Source organism: Denticeps clupeoides, chromosome 3 (genome assembly GCF_900700375.1).
Source record: "Denticeps clupeoides chromosome 3, fDenClu1.1, whole genome shotgun sequence".
Taxonomy (NCBI): domain Eukaryota; kingdom Metazoa; phylum Chordata; class Actinopteri; order Clupeiformes; family Denticipitidae; genus Denticeps; species Denticeps clupeoides.
In genome coordinates, this window is record NC_041709.1 from 2,472,081 (window position 1) to 2,483,640 (window position 11,560).

At 46.7% G+C, this 11,560-nt stretch overlaps 2 protein-coding genes across 2 annotated transcripts; one reads left to right on the forward strand and one right to left on the reverse strand.

Moving 5' to 3' along the window:
* On the reverse strand, positions 1-2,216 carry pcna (proliferating cell nuclear antigen). Its single transcript, XM_028974316.1, has 6 exons — positions 1,752-2,216; positions 1,195-1,292; positions 1,051-1,118; positions 769-963; positions 561-684; positions 1-471 (listed from the first exon to the last, which is right to left on the reverse strand). Exons 1-6 carry the CDS (start codon positions 1,970-1,972, stop codon positions 395-397), a joined length of 783 nt encoding a protein of 260 aa, XP_028830149.1. The 5' UTR covers positions 1,973-2,216; the 3' UTR covers positions 1-394.
* Positions 2,217-5,071: 2,855 nt separating this feature from the next.
* Positions 5,072-11,274, forward strand: trim69 (tripartite motif containing 69). The gene is made up of 6 exons (XM_028974296.1): positions 5,072-6,236; positions 6,557-6,652; positions 7,169-7,402; positions 8,034-8,056; positions 8,180-8,295; positions 9,342-11,274. The coding sequence occupies exons 1-6, from the start codon at positions 5,766-5,768 to the stop codon at positions 9,884-9,886; spliced, it is 1,485 nt and encodes a 494-aa protein (XP_028830129.1). The 5' UTR covers positions 5,072-5,765; the 3' UTR covers positions 9,887-11,274.
* Positions 11,275-11,560: the final 286 nt, after the last annotated feature.

Consider the following 11,560-nt stretch of genomic DNA (forward strand, 5'->3'; position numbering starts at 1 on the left):
TTGAACCATTAGAAAAATGTTTATTAGAGGACAAGCAACAGAGTCCAATTGGCATATTTACAGAGAGTATATCTACATTTCGGAATGAACTGGACAGCAAGCGCTAACCATGCCCAAAGAGCATGAAGGAAACAAAGTCTAAGTGGCGAGGATAGGGTGAAATTGAAGGAAATTCAAAGAGAACAATAACATGCATCTTTCCTGGTCCATCTTCAGCTTGACCCAAAACTGACAAGTCCCACATTATTACTGAATATCATTAATATTTCATCAGAATGTCCTTCAAAGTGTGCTTTCGTCAAAAAATCACCTGATGTCAGATGGCAATAATTCACGTTGGGTTCAAAATCCAAGTGTAACTATCAAAAAAGATAAGTGGCAGCAACTTTTTGAATTAGGAGGACTCTTCATCAATCTTGGGTGCCAGGTAGTATTTGATATGGCCCATGTCAGCAATCTTGTACTCCACCACTGAGAATAAAGAAATAAATAAGGCATTGTTCAGATCAAACAGATCACCACTTCAGTAGCACAATACAGAATAATACCAAAAGACCTACCAAGAGGAACATCTCCAGACATGCTGAGAGTGACAGTCTTTGACAAAGGAGTGGCTTTGGTGAAGAAGTTCAGGTAGTTGAGAGCAAAGATAAGCTGCACTGGCTCAACCATCTCAATAGTGACCTGGGAAAAGAACCAAAGAATTTAAAAAGCAGTCTGAGCACCAGTCCAAGCATTTACACGACTCAAGTCAAGCTCATTTCTTACTGCTTCGTCCTCTTTGTCAACATTGCTTGTCTGTGACAGCTTGATGTTGCCAGTGCCCAGCTCTCCACTGGCTGAGAATTTCACCCCATCCTTGGTGCATGAAATCATGACTGCATCTCCAATTTGTGACAGGTCACGGCAGATTCTGGCAAATTCTCCAGAGGGCATCTTCACCACACAGCTGTACTCTTGTTCCTAAAGGACCAAGAAGTAAGTTCTGTACCAATCTGAGACTGATGATGAACTGAAGAAAGAGGGAAAGAAAGGAAAAAAAAACCTTACAGGGATTCCAAGCTGCTCCACATCCAAGTCCATCAGTTTCATCTCGTAGTCCGACACTTTCTCCTGGTCTGAAAGAAACAAGGTGCTTAATGCATGTTGAGCTTGTGTGCTTATGGGTGTGTCACTCAAATAATTTGCACTCACTGAGGGTTTCAAACACCAGTGCGAGAGAGTCAGCATTGTCCTCTGCACGAAGTGTAATTATGTCTTCATTACCAGCACACTTCAGGATCTTAGACATGCTGCAAGGAATCAGGTTAAAAAAAGGGGTATAATTTTCATAATTGTCAATGTCCATTTATTAATCCAAACTAGGGTTCACATCATAACCATGTATAATATTTATTGAATGCACAATAGTCATAACTCCTTCATACAAAGACCCAGGCCCGATTTCTTTTAGAGCCGCTTGAGCATTTCCCGCCATCGGCGCGTTGCGCGCCCAAATGACGTAACGACCTACGTCACGACATCTTTTCTGGCGCCCTTTACAAAGATTACCTCCAAACCTACAGAAACATCACATGTGATGGATTTTATAAACTCTAAGAGCACATCATTATTTTAATAAGAAAACGCCTCCGTTATGCCTTTTTTTTTTTTTTTTTAAACTTCCTAACTGCGCAACTGTGGAGATATGCAGCGACATGCCCTGCCGCCATTACAGTAGAATCCGCTGCAATACGAGCAAAGCAACACACCTGCTTAGGTTGACCCCCATCGCCAGGTTGCGGTCGCAGCGGTACGAGTCGAAGCCGTCGCTGCGAAGGGTGAGCTGGACCAGGGAGACGTGCGACGCGTCCATGCTTTGCAGCGAGATGCCGGACGAGCTGACATCCCAGCACGCCTCGTTGATCAGGTCTTTCAGAGCCTCCAGAACCTTCTTCAGAATCGAGCCCTGGACAAGTCGCGCCTCGAACATTTTGCTTTTCTCCGAGTTACTATGTTACGTCACTTCACGACCTATACGTTTCTACTAGCTGCAAGTCCCGACGGTTACTCTACTCTACGCTATTAACAGTAAAATATACTCTACGTAAACGAAGCCTTGAAATGGACTAGAATAAAAGGCGCTAACGTTGAAATACTTGTGCCTCGCTGCCTTGCGCTCTGAACTGCGAGCGCGCGCGTTTACGCTTCCCTTTTCATGAAACCCGGTCCGGGGCTCCGACGTCACTTCCTCCCGACGTCGGGCTCCTCCCACGACACGAAACTGACCTTCGCCGGACTCCATCTTGGCTCCACGGAGAGGCGTAGGGTCAACGTTTGGCCACTAGGTGTCTATGTCGCCCAGCCACATTGCAGCCATCATGGGACTTTACACCCGTTTAAATGTATAAGAAACAACTGAAGGAACAAGGTAAATATCTGAATGTTGTAAAGACTAACTTAAGGAATATGCTAAAGATAAAGAAGTATTTGGCTGAAGAAAGTGTGTCGTTGTGAAAGTGAAAGTGAAGTAATGGTCATTGTGATACACATGGTGACACAACGAAATTTGTCCTCTGCTTTTAACCATCACCCTTGGTGAGCAGTGAGCACCATGACAGGCGCCCGGGGAGCAGTGTGTGGGGACAGTGCTTTGCTCAGTGGTACTTCAGTGGCACCTTGACAGATTGGGATTCGAACTTGCAACCTTGTGATTCCGTGGCCGCTTCCTTAACCACTAGGCCACCAAACCCCCACTGCCCCCAAAAGCAGGAGCCATTTCTGTGTAGCAATCTGTTTAAATGTCCACAAATAAACTTAATGAAATGTATGGGCTGAGAGTTCATGACATTTAATGACATACAAGTTTTGCACTGATTTGCCTTCACGCATGTCAACATTTCATTCTTCAGAGGAGTACACGACATCAGTGGGTAACACACTCACTTGTGAACCAGAAGACCCAGGTTCAAATCCCACTTACTACCATTGTGTCCCTGTGTCCCTGCCATTGTGACCATGTGTACCTGAGCAAGACACTTAACCCTGACTGTCTCCAGGGGGGACTGTCCCTGTAACTACTGATTGTAAGTCACTCTGGATAAGGGCGTCTGGTAAAGGCTGTAAATGTAAATGTAAAATGCAAACATCAGTCAACATGCACTGATGATGTTAGAGTCTTCAAGTCCATCACAACAAGACCAAACCAGAAGCTGTGGATGACTGCAAATGGTACGTGAGCTGCTCAAAGCTCGAGACTCTGCCTTCAGGGAGGGTGACAAGTTGGCCATAATGCAGCAAAGCGTGCTGCAGAAAATTCACAGCTGTCACAAACTACGGGACTAAAATCTCTGCCTGTGGCAGCGACTCCTCCCTACCAGATGCGCTGAATTACATCTACGCACGATTCGACACACAGAACAACGTGACTGCGAGGAAGTCCAACCCTCCTTCCAGTGACCAGGGGCTGTGTCAAACCACAGCGGACGAGAGGAAAACTCTTCTCAGAGTTTACTCATGAAAGGTTGCTGGACCGGACAACATCCCTGGAAGATGCTCAGAGAAAGTGCAGTGCCGTGTTCTCACCGACATCTTCAACATCTCACTGAGCACCGCCATTGTTCCTTCACGTCTCCACCATCGTGCCTGTGCCGAAGATGTCTTCAGTGTTGTGTCTCAAAAGTCCTGTTGCACTTACACCCATCATGATGAAGCGCTTCGTCAGGCTGGTCATGAAACATATGAAGACCCTGCTGCCCTCCACCGCAATTCGCCTATCGTCCGAACCGCTGCACGGACGATGCCATCGCCACCACCCTGCATCTGACCCTCACCCGCCAGTACTGTGAAGGACTCTACGCACCCCGCACATGCACCCTTCACCCTCACAGCCGAAGATACCGAAGCAGTCAGGCCCTCACTGCCAGACTCTGCAACAGCTTCATCCAAACAGGCCATCAGACGCCTCAACACTCGGGGACTTTCCACTCTGTACTGACACACACACACACACACACACACACCTCTGTTATATCAAGTAATATTATCTATCTGTAATATTACCTATTAATGCACCGTTCAATTGTGCACAGCGATATTTACACTGTTTTACTTTGCATGTTTATTAGTCATTTCAGTAGTTTAGCGCTGCCTGTCTCATTGTTGTCTACATGTTATTCTTGCGCTGCCCGTGTCCCCTGTTTACACTTTATGTAGCCCAGTTTGTCTGTGTCACACACGTGCACTTTTTGTCAGTGTGTAACGTTGTTTAGTTGGTTCCGGAGGTTTCACTATGTACCGTCTAGCATGTATGTAGCTGAAATGACAATAAGGCTCAACTCCAACATTGCTTTGGCCAAAAACTCCTGAACCACTCAGCTCACCACAGGACTGTCTGCCTCCACAGACTAAGTGGATGCTGAAAAAAGACAGAAAAGAGAAAAATGTAGTGGGGGATTCCCAGGGTTTCTGGGAAAGAAACAAGTGGGTTTGAGCACAAAACTTCTGGGATTTAATGATCATTTTGGGGATTATCTGATGTTGTGTGAACCAACTGAAAGTGATCACACTCACAAAAAATTGTTGTCCAAGTCCATAAAGAAATTATTATAGAAGTTAAAACATATTGAAAAAAAAAACATGTTCAGCACAGTTGCTGAACTAAACCATGAAGAAATGACGGTGTTCATGCTCGGCTGAGGTCTTGTTTCTTGTGGTTGCCATGCATGGTTTACAGTGCATGAGACGGTAATGGTCCCTTTGGTCTCCGTTGCTGCTGCCAGAGGACGTTGAAATTATTTTGAGAACAATGTCAGAAAGTTTGTTTAAAAGTGTGTCCATCTTTACCATTCACCATGAGTGGTGTATCATCGAAGAAACCCGGATAGAAGCTTCCTTTGATTTTCAGCCGAAAATACAATCTTCATGGAGAATCTGCATGTCTGGAGGTCCGTCCATGGAGATAGATCCTCTGTTATTTGGAAAGAATATACGGAAATGGGAAACCCCAGCTGCAAGGAGGGCGAAATAAAGTCTGTTTGGATGGATAAGGTTTTCCTTGTTTGCTGCCTGTAGGGACGGAGGCGTTCCTGGCACAATACTCCCTGTTTCCTAGCCTTGCTATTCGCTCATCAAGGTCGTCTCGATGAGCAAATGGCAGGTCTTGATGCAAAGGCTTCGACCTGGAACAACTCATTTTGGACCACTGAAACCTCTTGCGAGGGTGGGCACCAGTATGAAAGTGGGGCACGTGCTGCGTGACAGTTAGGCGGGACACCCAGTCACACGCAGCGGCTTAAGACGCCTCAAAGGGGAGAGCTGGGAGCTGCATGCTGAACAGAAATCTTTCTGGACCCGTCCCCGAGGCTCTTCTATAAATAATCCATGCATAGCGACGCACTGGCCCGCCTCGGTTTCCTGACTGGACGGGGGGTTGGCCCGGCCGCTCGACTCCCCCTTCCACATTTTCGCTGGGATCAAGTTAAAACTCTGAGGCCGCCTCCTCAACTCCCCCCCTTCCTCTCCCACAATCAACAGGAAGACTGGGCCAAGTACGAGCAGAGAAAAGCCAAATTAGAGGGGAGCACGAGAGGGAGCAGGAGCAGGAAAGACTTCATCTCTGCTGGCTCGGAGAGGAGGGGAATACCACGACAAAGAGCTGACTAAACGGGTGCAGGCAGCAGAGCAGCTTGGGAGAAGGTCTGAGAAGAACCTGGCCAGACGGAGAACCCATCAGATCGGTCAGACCTCAGGGCCGAAAAACGGAAACAACACAACAACGAAGGGCAATGGCCGCCAAGGTGCCAAAATCCTCCGTGCAGCGCCTGAGCCGGGACCTAACCTGCTCCATCTGCCTGGACCTCTTCAAGCAGCCGGTGTCACTGCCCTGCGACCACACCTTCTGCAAGGCTTGCATCTCCAACTACTGGGCAGGCCCACGTGGCCAAGGCCAGGGCGGCGCTGGCTCCTGTCCCCAGTGCCGCAAAGTCTTTTCTGGACAGACCTACAGGCCCAACCGAATAGTGGCCAACATCGTGGAGAGCTACTGCCAGGGCTTGGAGGAGCAGGACGATTTGCATGTCGACAGGGGCATTGGCGGAGCCCACGCGACCCCCACCCCGCGCTGCAGCCGCCACCGCGAGGAGCTGAAGCTCTACTGCGAGGAGGACCAGGAGCTGGTGTGCCTGGTGTGTGGCTTGTCCCAGGACCACCGCAACCACACGATGTCCAGCATTCAGGAGGCAGAGCAGAGCTACAGGGTGAGGCTTCGGGGTGGTTCCTGAGGTTGTGCAGGACCATTGTTCTCCGGGTCTTTCTTCTTTGATTGGTTTGCCCTACTGGTGTTTCTAAAGCAATTTTTCTTTGTTGCCAGAGATTAAAAACATATACAAGCTCCCACATAACACATTTCCTGCTGGATACTGTTCTTCTTTAAGCAACGTAGAAAGCAATAAAAAAAAGAGGGATGGTCTCCTCCCTCGCCTCCGCTTGTTTACATGAATTCCATATTGTCGCGCAATGTTCGTGTTCACCACTTGCGACATGGCCATGACACTGTCACACTGCTTTGTGTTGCAAGGCTTCTCTGAGCGGCACAATGAGTGCCTTGCAGGGGGAACTGAACACTGCCTTGCAGTGTGAGAGAGAGGCGGAGGAGGAAGTCAGGAAGCTGAAGGTGAGGAGAAATATGTAAATATGTTTATTTACTGTACATGAAGAAGCGTGAAGCGTGCTGTCACCGACAACACCGCTACGAGCTATATTGTAAATGTGCCAAAATCCCAATGCCAAACACTGATCAAATAGTGATTTACCTAGACAGTGTTGCAGAAATTATTCATATAAAGAAAGAGACTCGAAGCAGCAGTACAACATTGTTCTCCACCTGTTTACAGAGTTGGGAGAGACCAACCCACAATTTCTGTAGCTTTTAGATCTATAATTAATCTCACTACTTCCTAAAAGCCTTTGCACAGCACTGTATTTAAATACACACACACACACACACACACACACACACACACACACACACACACACACACAGTCTGCAGTTGCAGTTGCTGCAGTTGATGGTGACAAACAAACACGGTTCCTCCCGGCTGCATTCCCAGAATTCCTTAACATGTTCAAGCAGAGGTGTTTGCACACCTGGTCCAAAAACCACCTGGTCCACCTGCTTCTCCCGCCACAGGAGCACACGGCCGACCTGAAGCAGCGCATCGAGGCTCAGTTCAGCGACCTGCATCAGTTCCTGTACCAGGAGGAGAAGCTGCTGCAGGTCAAGCTGAAGACGGAGGAGCGGCGCGAGCTGATCCGTCTGGACGAGCACAAGGCCGTCCTCAGTGTGGAGATATCGCGGCTGCGGAGTGCCTTGGTCGAGATCGAGAACAATTTGAAGGAGCAGGACCCCTTCGGCCTGCTCAGGGTGAGTCAGCGAGCACAGGCCAGATGGATAATGCGCCCAACGTATGTGATCCTAGACATGAGCATTTACACCCTTATCCAGAGCGACTTACAATCAGCAGTTACAGGGACAGTCCCCCCCTGGAGACACTCAGGGTTAAGTGTCTTGCTCAGGGACACCATGGTAGTAAGCAGGGTTTGAACCTGGGTCTTCTGGTTCACAGGCGAGTGTGTTGCAATGCTGTTGGACTTCTTCTTTGGGAGGGTTAATTGGTCTGCAGGGATGTTCATGCCAGTGCCAGGCAGCCTTGGCCTGCCGAACTTGAATTAGCTTGAAATGTGGCTGGATGTTAAGGACACACTGTGGTGTGGACAAGAGCTCATTACCCAGCTTGCAGCAATTTGCGGAGATCTAAAACTGTCACTGCAAATTGGAAGGTGTGACCACAGGATGCAGCAAGTCTTAGATGAGCTCACTCCACCTCAATTATGATAGATAATAATTTAAATAGGTCGTACGCAGGGGGAAATTCCCACAATGCCCATGTGAGAGCGAGAAGAGTGGAGCTTCCAGACACTGATGTAATGTGGAAAGTAGTTCTTGCTCCATTGCCAAACTAATCAGCCTTCTTTATTCTCTCTTTCCTGTGCAGAACATAAAGAGTCTGCTTCAGAGGTGAGGGCCCAGAATGTTGGCAACAGAGTGGCGTTTCAGACACTTTATTTGAATTTCAAATGGCTTGTTGTTTTTTCCATTTTTTTTTGTCTCTCAGTGTGTGTGGTTTGTTGTCTCCCGCAGGCCAGCGCCGAAGTTTGAGAAGCCCACCCACACGGCCCCAAGCTTGTGCGAGGGCCGCTTTGCAGGGCCGCTTCAGTACAGGGTGTGGAAGTCTCTGAAAGGAAGCATCTACCCAGGTGGGACAGCGAGAAACAATGAGCTGGCACCAGTGTAGTTCATTATTCAGCCAAGACCTCCAGGAGGTCCAAGAGGCCAAATCTACACATCAACCATTAATGCCGCCAGGACAGGTCTTAGTAAACGTGTAGGAAACACCAGCGCAGGTACAATGCTAAGGACAGTGGTCAGCTGTATGCCCCCTACAGGCATTAGGCAGGTACTACATCCAGATTGATTGCACCGTACCTGTAAGTGAAAGTGGAGTGATTGTCATTGTGATACACTGCAGCACAGCACACGTTGATACAACGAAATGTGTCCTCTGCTTTTAACCCATCACCTTGGTGAGCAGTGGGCTGCCATGACAGGCGCCCAGGGAGCAGTGTGTGGGGACGGTGCTTTGGTCAGTGGCACCTCAGTGGTACCTAGGCAGTTTGGGATTTGAACCAGCAACCTTCTGGTTACAGGTCCATTTCCGTTAGCTTCCAAAAGCTTTGATGAATAAAAAGCTCTATACTATCAGTTAAAAATTTGCATCTACTCTTTTTTTACATTGACAAAAACTGAACAAAACTGACAACCCGGGATTATGAAATAACATGAGGCTATGAGGTTCTGTACTGAACAAAACAGGAAAAGTGAACATTTGAGTGGGTGCTTTTGTTGTGATGGCAGCATTTCACTTTCTTCACCACCACCAACAGAGATGGTTTCCAACAGTCCTGAATGCTTATTATGCTGAACACTTTCTTATCAATCACTCATGTTCATGGGCATCTCATGAAGGTAAATAAAAAGGCGACTGATAAAAAAGATTCAGCAAACATACTTCACTGTCTACTGCAACAAAAATTCTATATAATTTTAATAAAACAGTATTCATATTTAAAAAAAGTAATATAGATTTTGGCGAATTACTAATGAATTGAATATGAAAGCACACAGTGTAGAAATACAAAAGTACAATTATCGAATACAAGTATATTGAAAAAACAGAAGCAGCAGAGTTGGGGCGTCCAAACATTTGACACCCTGTATTATAATCCTCCTGTCTCCTACCCAGTGCCCTCAGCAATCACCTTCAACGCCAGCACAGCCAACCCATGGCTGAGCCTCACCTCGTCTCTGACCTGTGTGCGCTACCAGACCTTCAACAGCGACATGCAGGACAACCCGGAGAGGTTCAACGCTGCTCTGTCCCTGCTGGGCAGCCAGGGCTTCACCCATGGCCGCCACTACTGGGAGGTGGATGTCTACAGCAGCACCGTGTGGACGGTGGGAGTCGCCCGCGAGTCGGTGTCCAGGAAGGGTGTCATCAAGGCTTTGCCAAGCAACGGGTTCTGGACGCTCTCGCTGTCCTACGGCGTCCAGTACATGGCAGGCACCTCTCCGCCCACGGTGCTCTCGCTGGAGGAGAAGCTGGACAGGATTGGAGTCTACCTGGACTACAAGCGAGGCCTGGTGTCCTTCTACAACGCTGTGTGTATGACCCACCTCTACACCTTCCGTGACAACTTTAATGAAACACTCTATCCTTACTTCAACCTGGGCTTCTTGGACAAGGTGCATGAAAATGAGCCTCTCAAAGTTTTCCTTCCCAAGATCTGAGAATGTTGTGAGTGAACCCGAACCTGTTCAAATCACAGAATACCAAATGCTGTAGCAAATGACATGCCGAACAGCAAGCAGGCAAAAGCCTGAATATCCGTCATTAGAAGGATGTTTTAGTTCAGAATAGCTGAGCCTTAAAGCAGCAGATGAATGGTCCCTCGGGTCAATTATAATCAGTGTAAAAATATTATTTCAGATCCATTTGTAACAGATAATTACGAAAGTGATAATTACGAAATACTGATGTAGATTATTGTATTAAAGGTGGACAGTGTGGCATTGGCTGGAATCGTGGCTACACTTTTAGCACGGAAGAGGCTGTTTAAGCACAGGTAGATGAAGGCAAGTATACACAGCAACTAGTTTTCAGTTACGTACAAGTACATCAAGTCTTACATAATGGCCAAACTCAACATTTACACCAAAACATCATAGAACAATTTCGTATGACACTCAGTGCATTCAATGCAAAGAGTTAGAGGACCTATGATAAAAAAACAATGTGACTCTACTTCAGTATTCCTGTTATGTGTTGTGCATATCTTTTAATACATTTCAGAAGAGCGTTATGTACGCATTTTACATTTTTTAATGTGCAGGTCTCTGTTGATACAAGGATTCTGTGTTATATGACACCAATACATTAACAGCAGGTCCTGTAATTTGTGATGGTTGAAAGGTGGGAACTCCCTGGAATGGAGATTCAGATTGGAGAAATTTGAAAGCCCAGTCAGCACTGTGAAATGCTTCCTTTTTGGGGAGTACTGTTGTCAGGGAATACTGTTTCTGTGAAGGGGTGTACTGGGTCAGCAGCAGTGTTTAGATAGGTGGTATGTCTCGAATGAACATCCACATGACCAGAGGCATCCCTCTGCTCGGAAGCTACAAGATGACCCTTGTAGGTGCTTTGGTGGGGCCTGGTCTCCAGGCCCACACGTCCATTTTACCTGGTTCTGGGCACACAGCTTCACTTTACTTCAAATCCCACCTTTGGTAGGTGACAGTGTAATCAGGCTGTCAGCTCAAGTATTCAAGCCAAAAAAATCTTGTCACAGGAGGAGTAGTATAATAGTTTTTTTTTATTGGAGGGTGCTATTTTAGTTACGTAATCACAAAGGTAGCAGCACACACATTTTAATTTATTTATTTATGTTTTCAGCTTGTGGTTGGTGTGGAAGCGAAAGATGCAGAGCATAGGGGGGAAATGGAGACGGTTGGTTTTTGTTATCAGAAGAGTGGGCGCGTTATAATGTACATGCAACACACTTTTACTTGGAAAATGATGTCAAGGATCCTATTTCAAAAAGGATATGCATCAAAAGGGCAGGCGCTTAAACACCTGGGATCTATCTGTGCACATGCCTGAGCTTTAACCATCCCTTCATAATGAATGGATTCATTTTCATATGCATATGCTTGCTGTATAAATCTGCAACTCTGCCACCAGAGGGCATTAAAGTTTATGCATTGACTTTGCATGTACCATCCTTATGATTTTAATAAAAACATCTTGATAAAAATGTTTTCCTTGCTGATTCATGATTGAAATGATTTGGGCCTATGGCCATTGGTTTCTCCTAAACATGCACTGGTTTTCTCCTATGAGGAACTGTGGAAATAAAGGAATGTTCAAAAGGAGCATTTTAAACTGTAAGGTGAATTACTTATACA

Coding starts and splice junctions, on each gene's coding strand:
- pcna (XM_028974316.1), bottom strand. CDS start 1,972: ATGTTCGAGGCGCGACTTGTCCAGGGCTCGATTCTGAAGAAGGTTCTG. Junction 1,293..1,751: donor ATGGGGGTCAACCTAAGCAG/GTGTGTTGCTTT, acceptor GATTCCTTGCAG/CATGTCTAAGATCCTGAAGT. Junction 472..560: donor GTCTGGAGATGTTCCTCTTG/GTAGGTCTTTTG, acceptor CTTTATTCTCAG/TGGTGGAGTACAAGATTGCT.
- trim69 (XM_028974296.1), top strand. CDS start 5,766: ATGGCCGCCAAGGTGCCAAAATCCTCCGTGCAGCGCCTGAGCCGGGAC. Junction 6,237..6,556: donor AGGCAGAGCAGAGCTACAGG/GTGAGGCTTCGG, acceptor TTGTGTTGCAAG/GCTTCTCTGAGCGGCACAAT. Junction 8,296..9,341: donor GAAAGGAAGCATCTACCCAG/GTGGGACAGCGA, acceptor TCTCCTACCCAG/TGCCCTCAGCAATCACCTTC.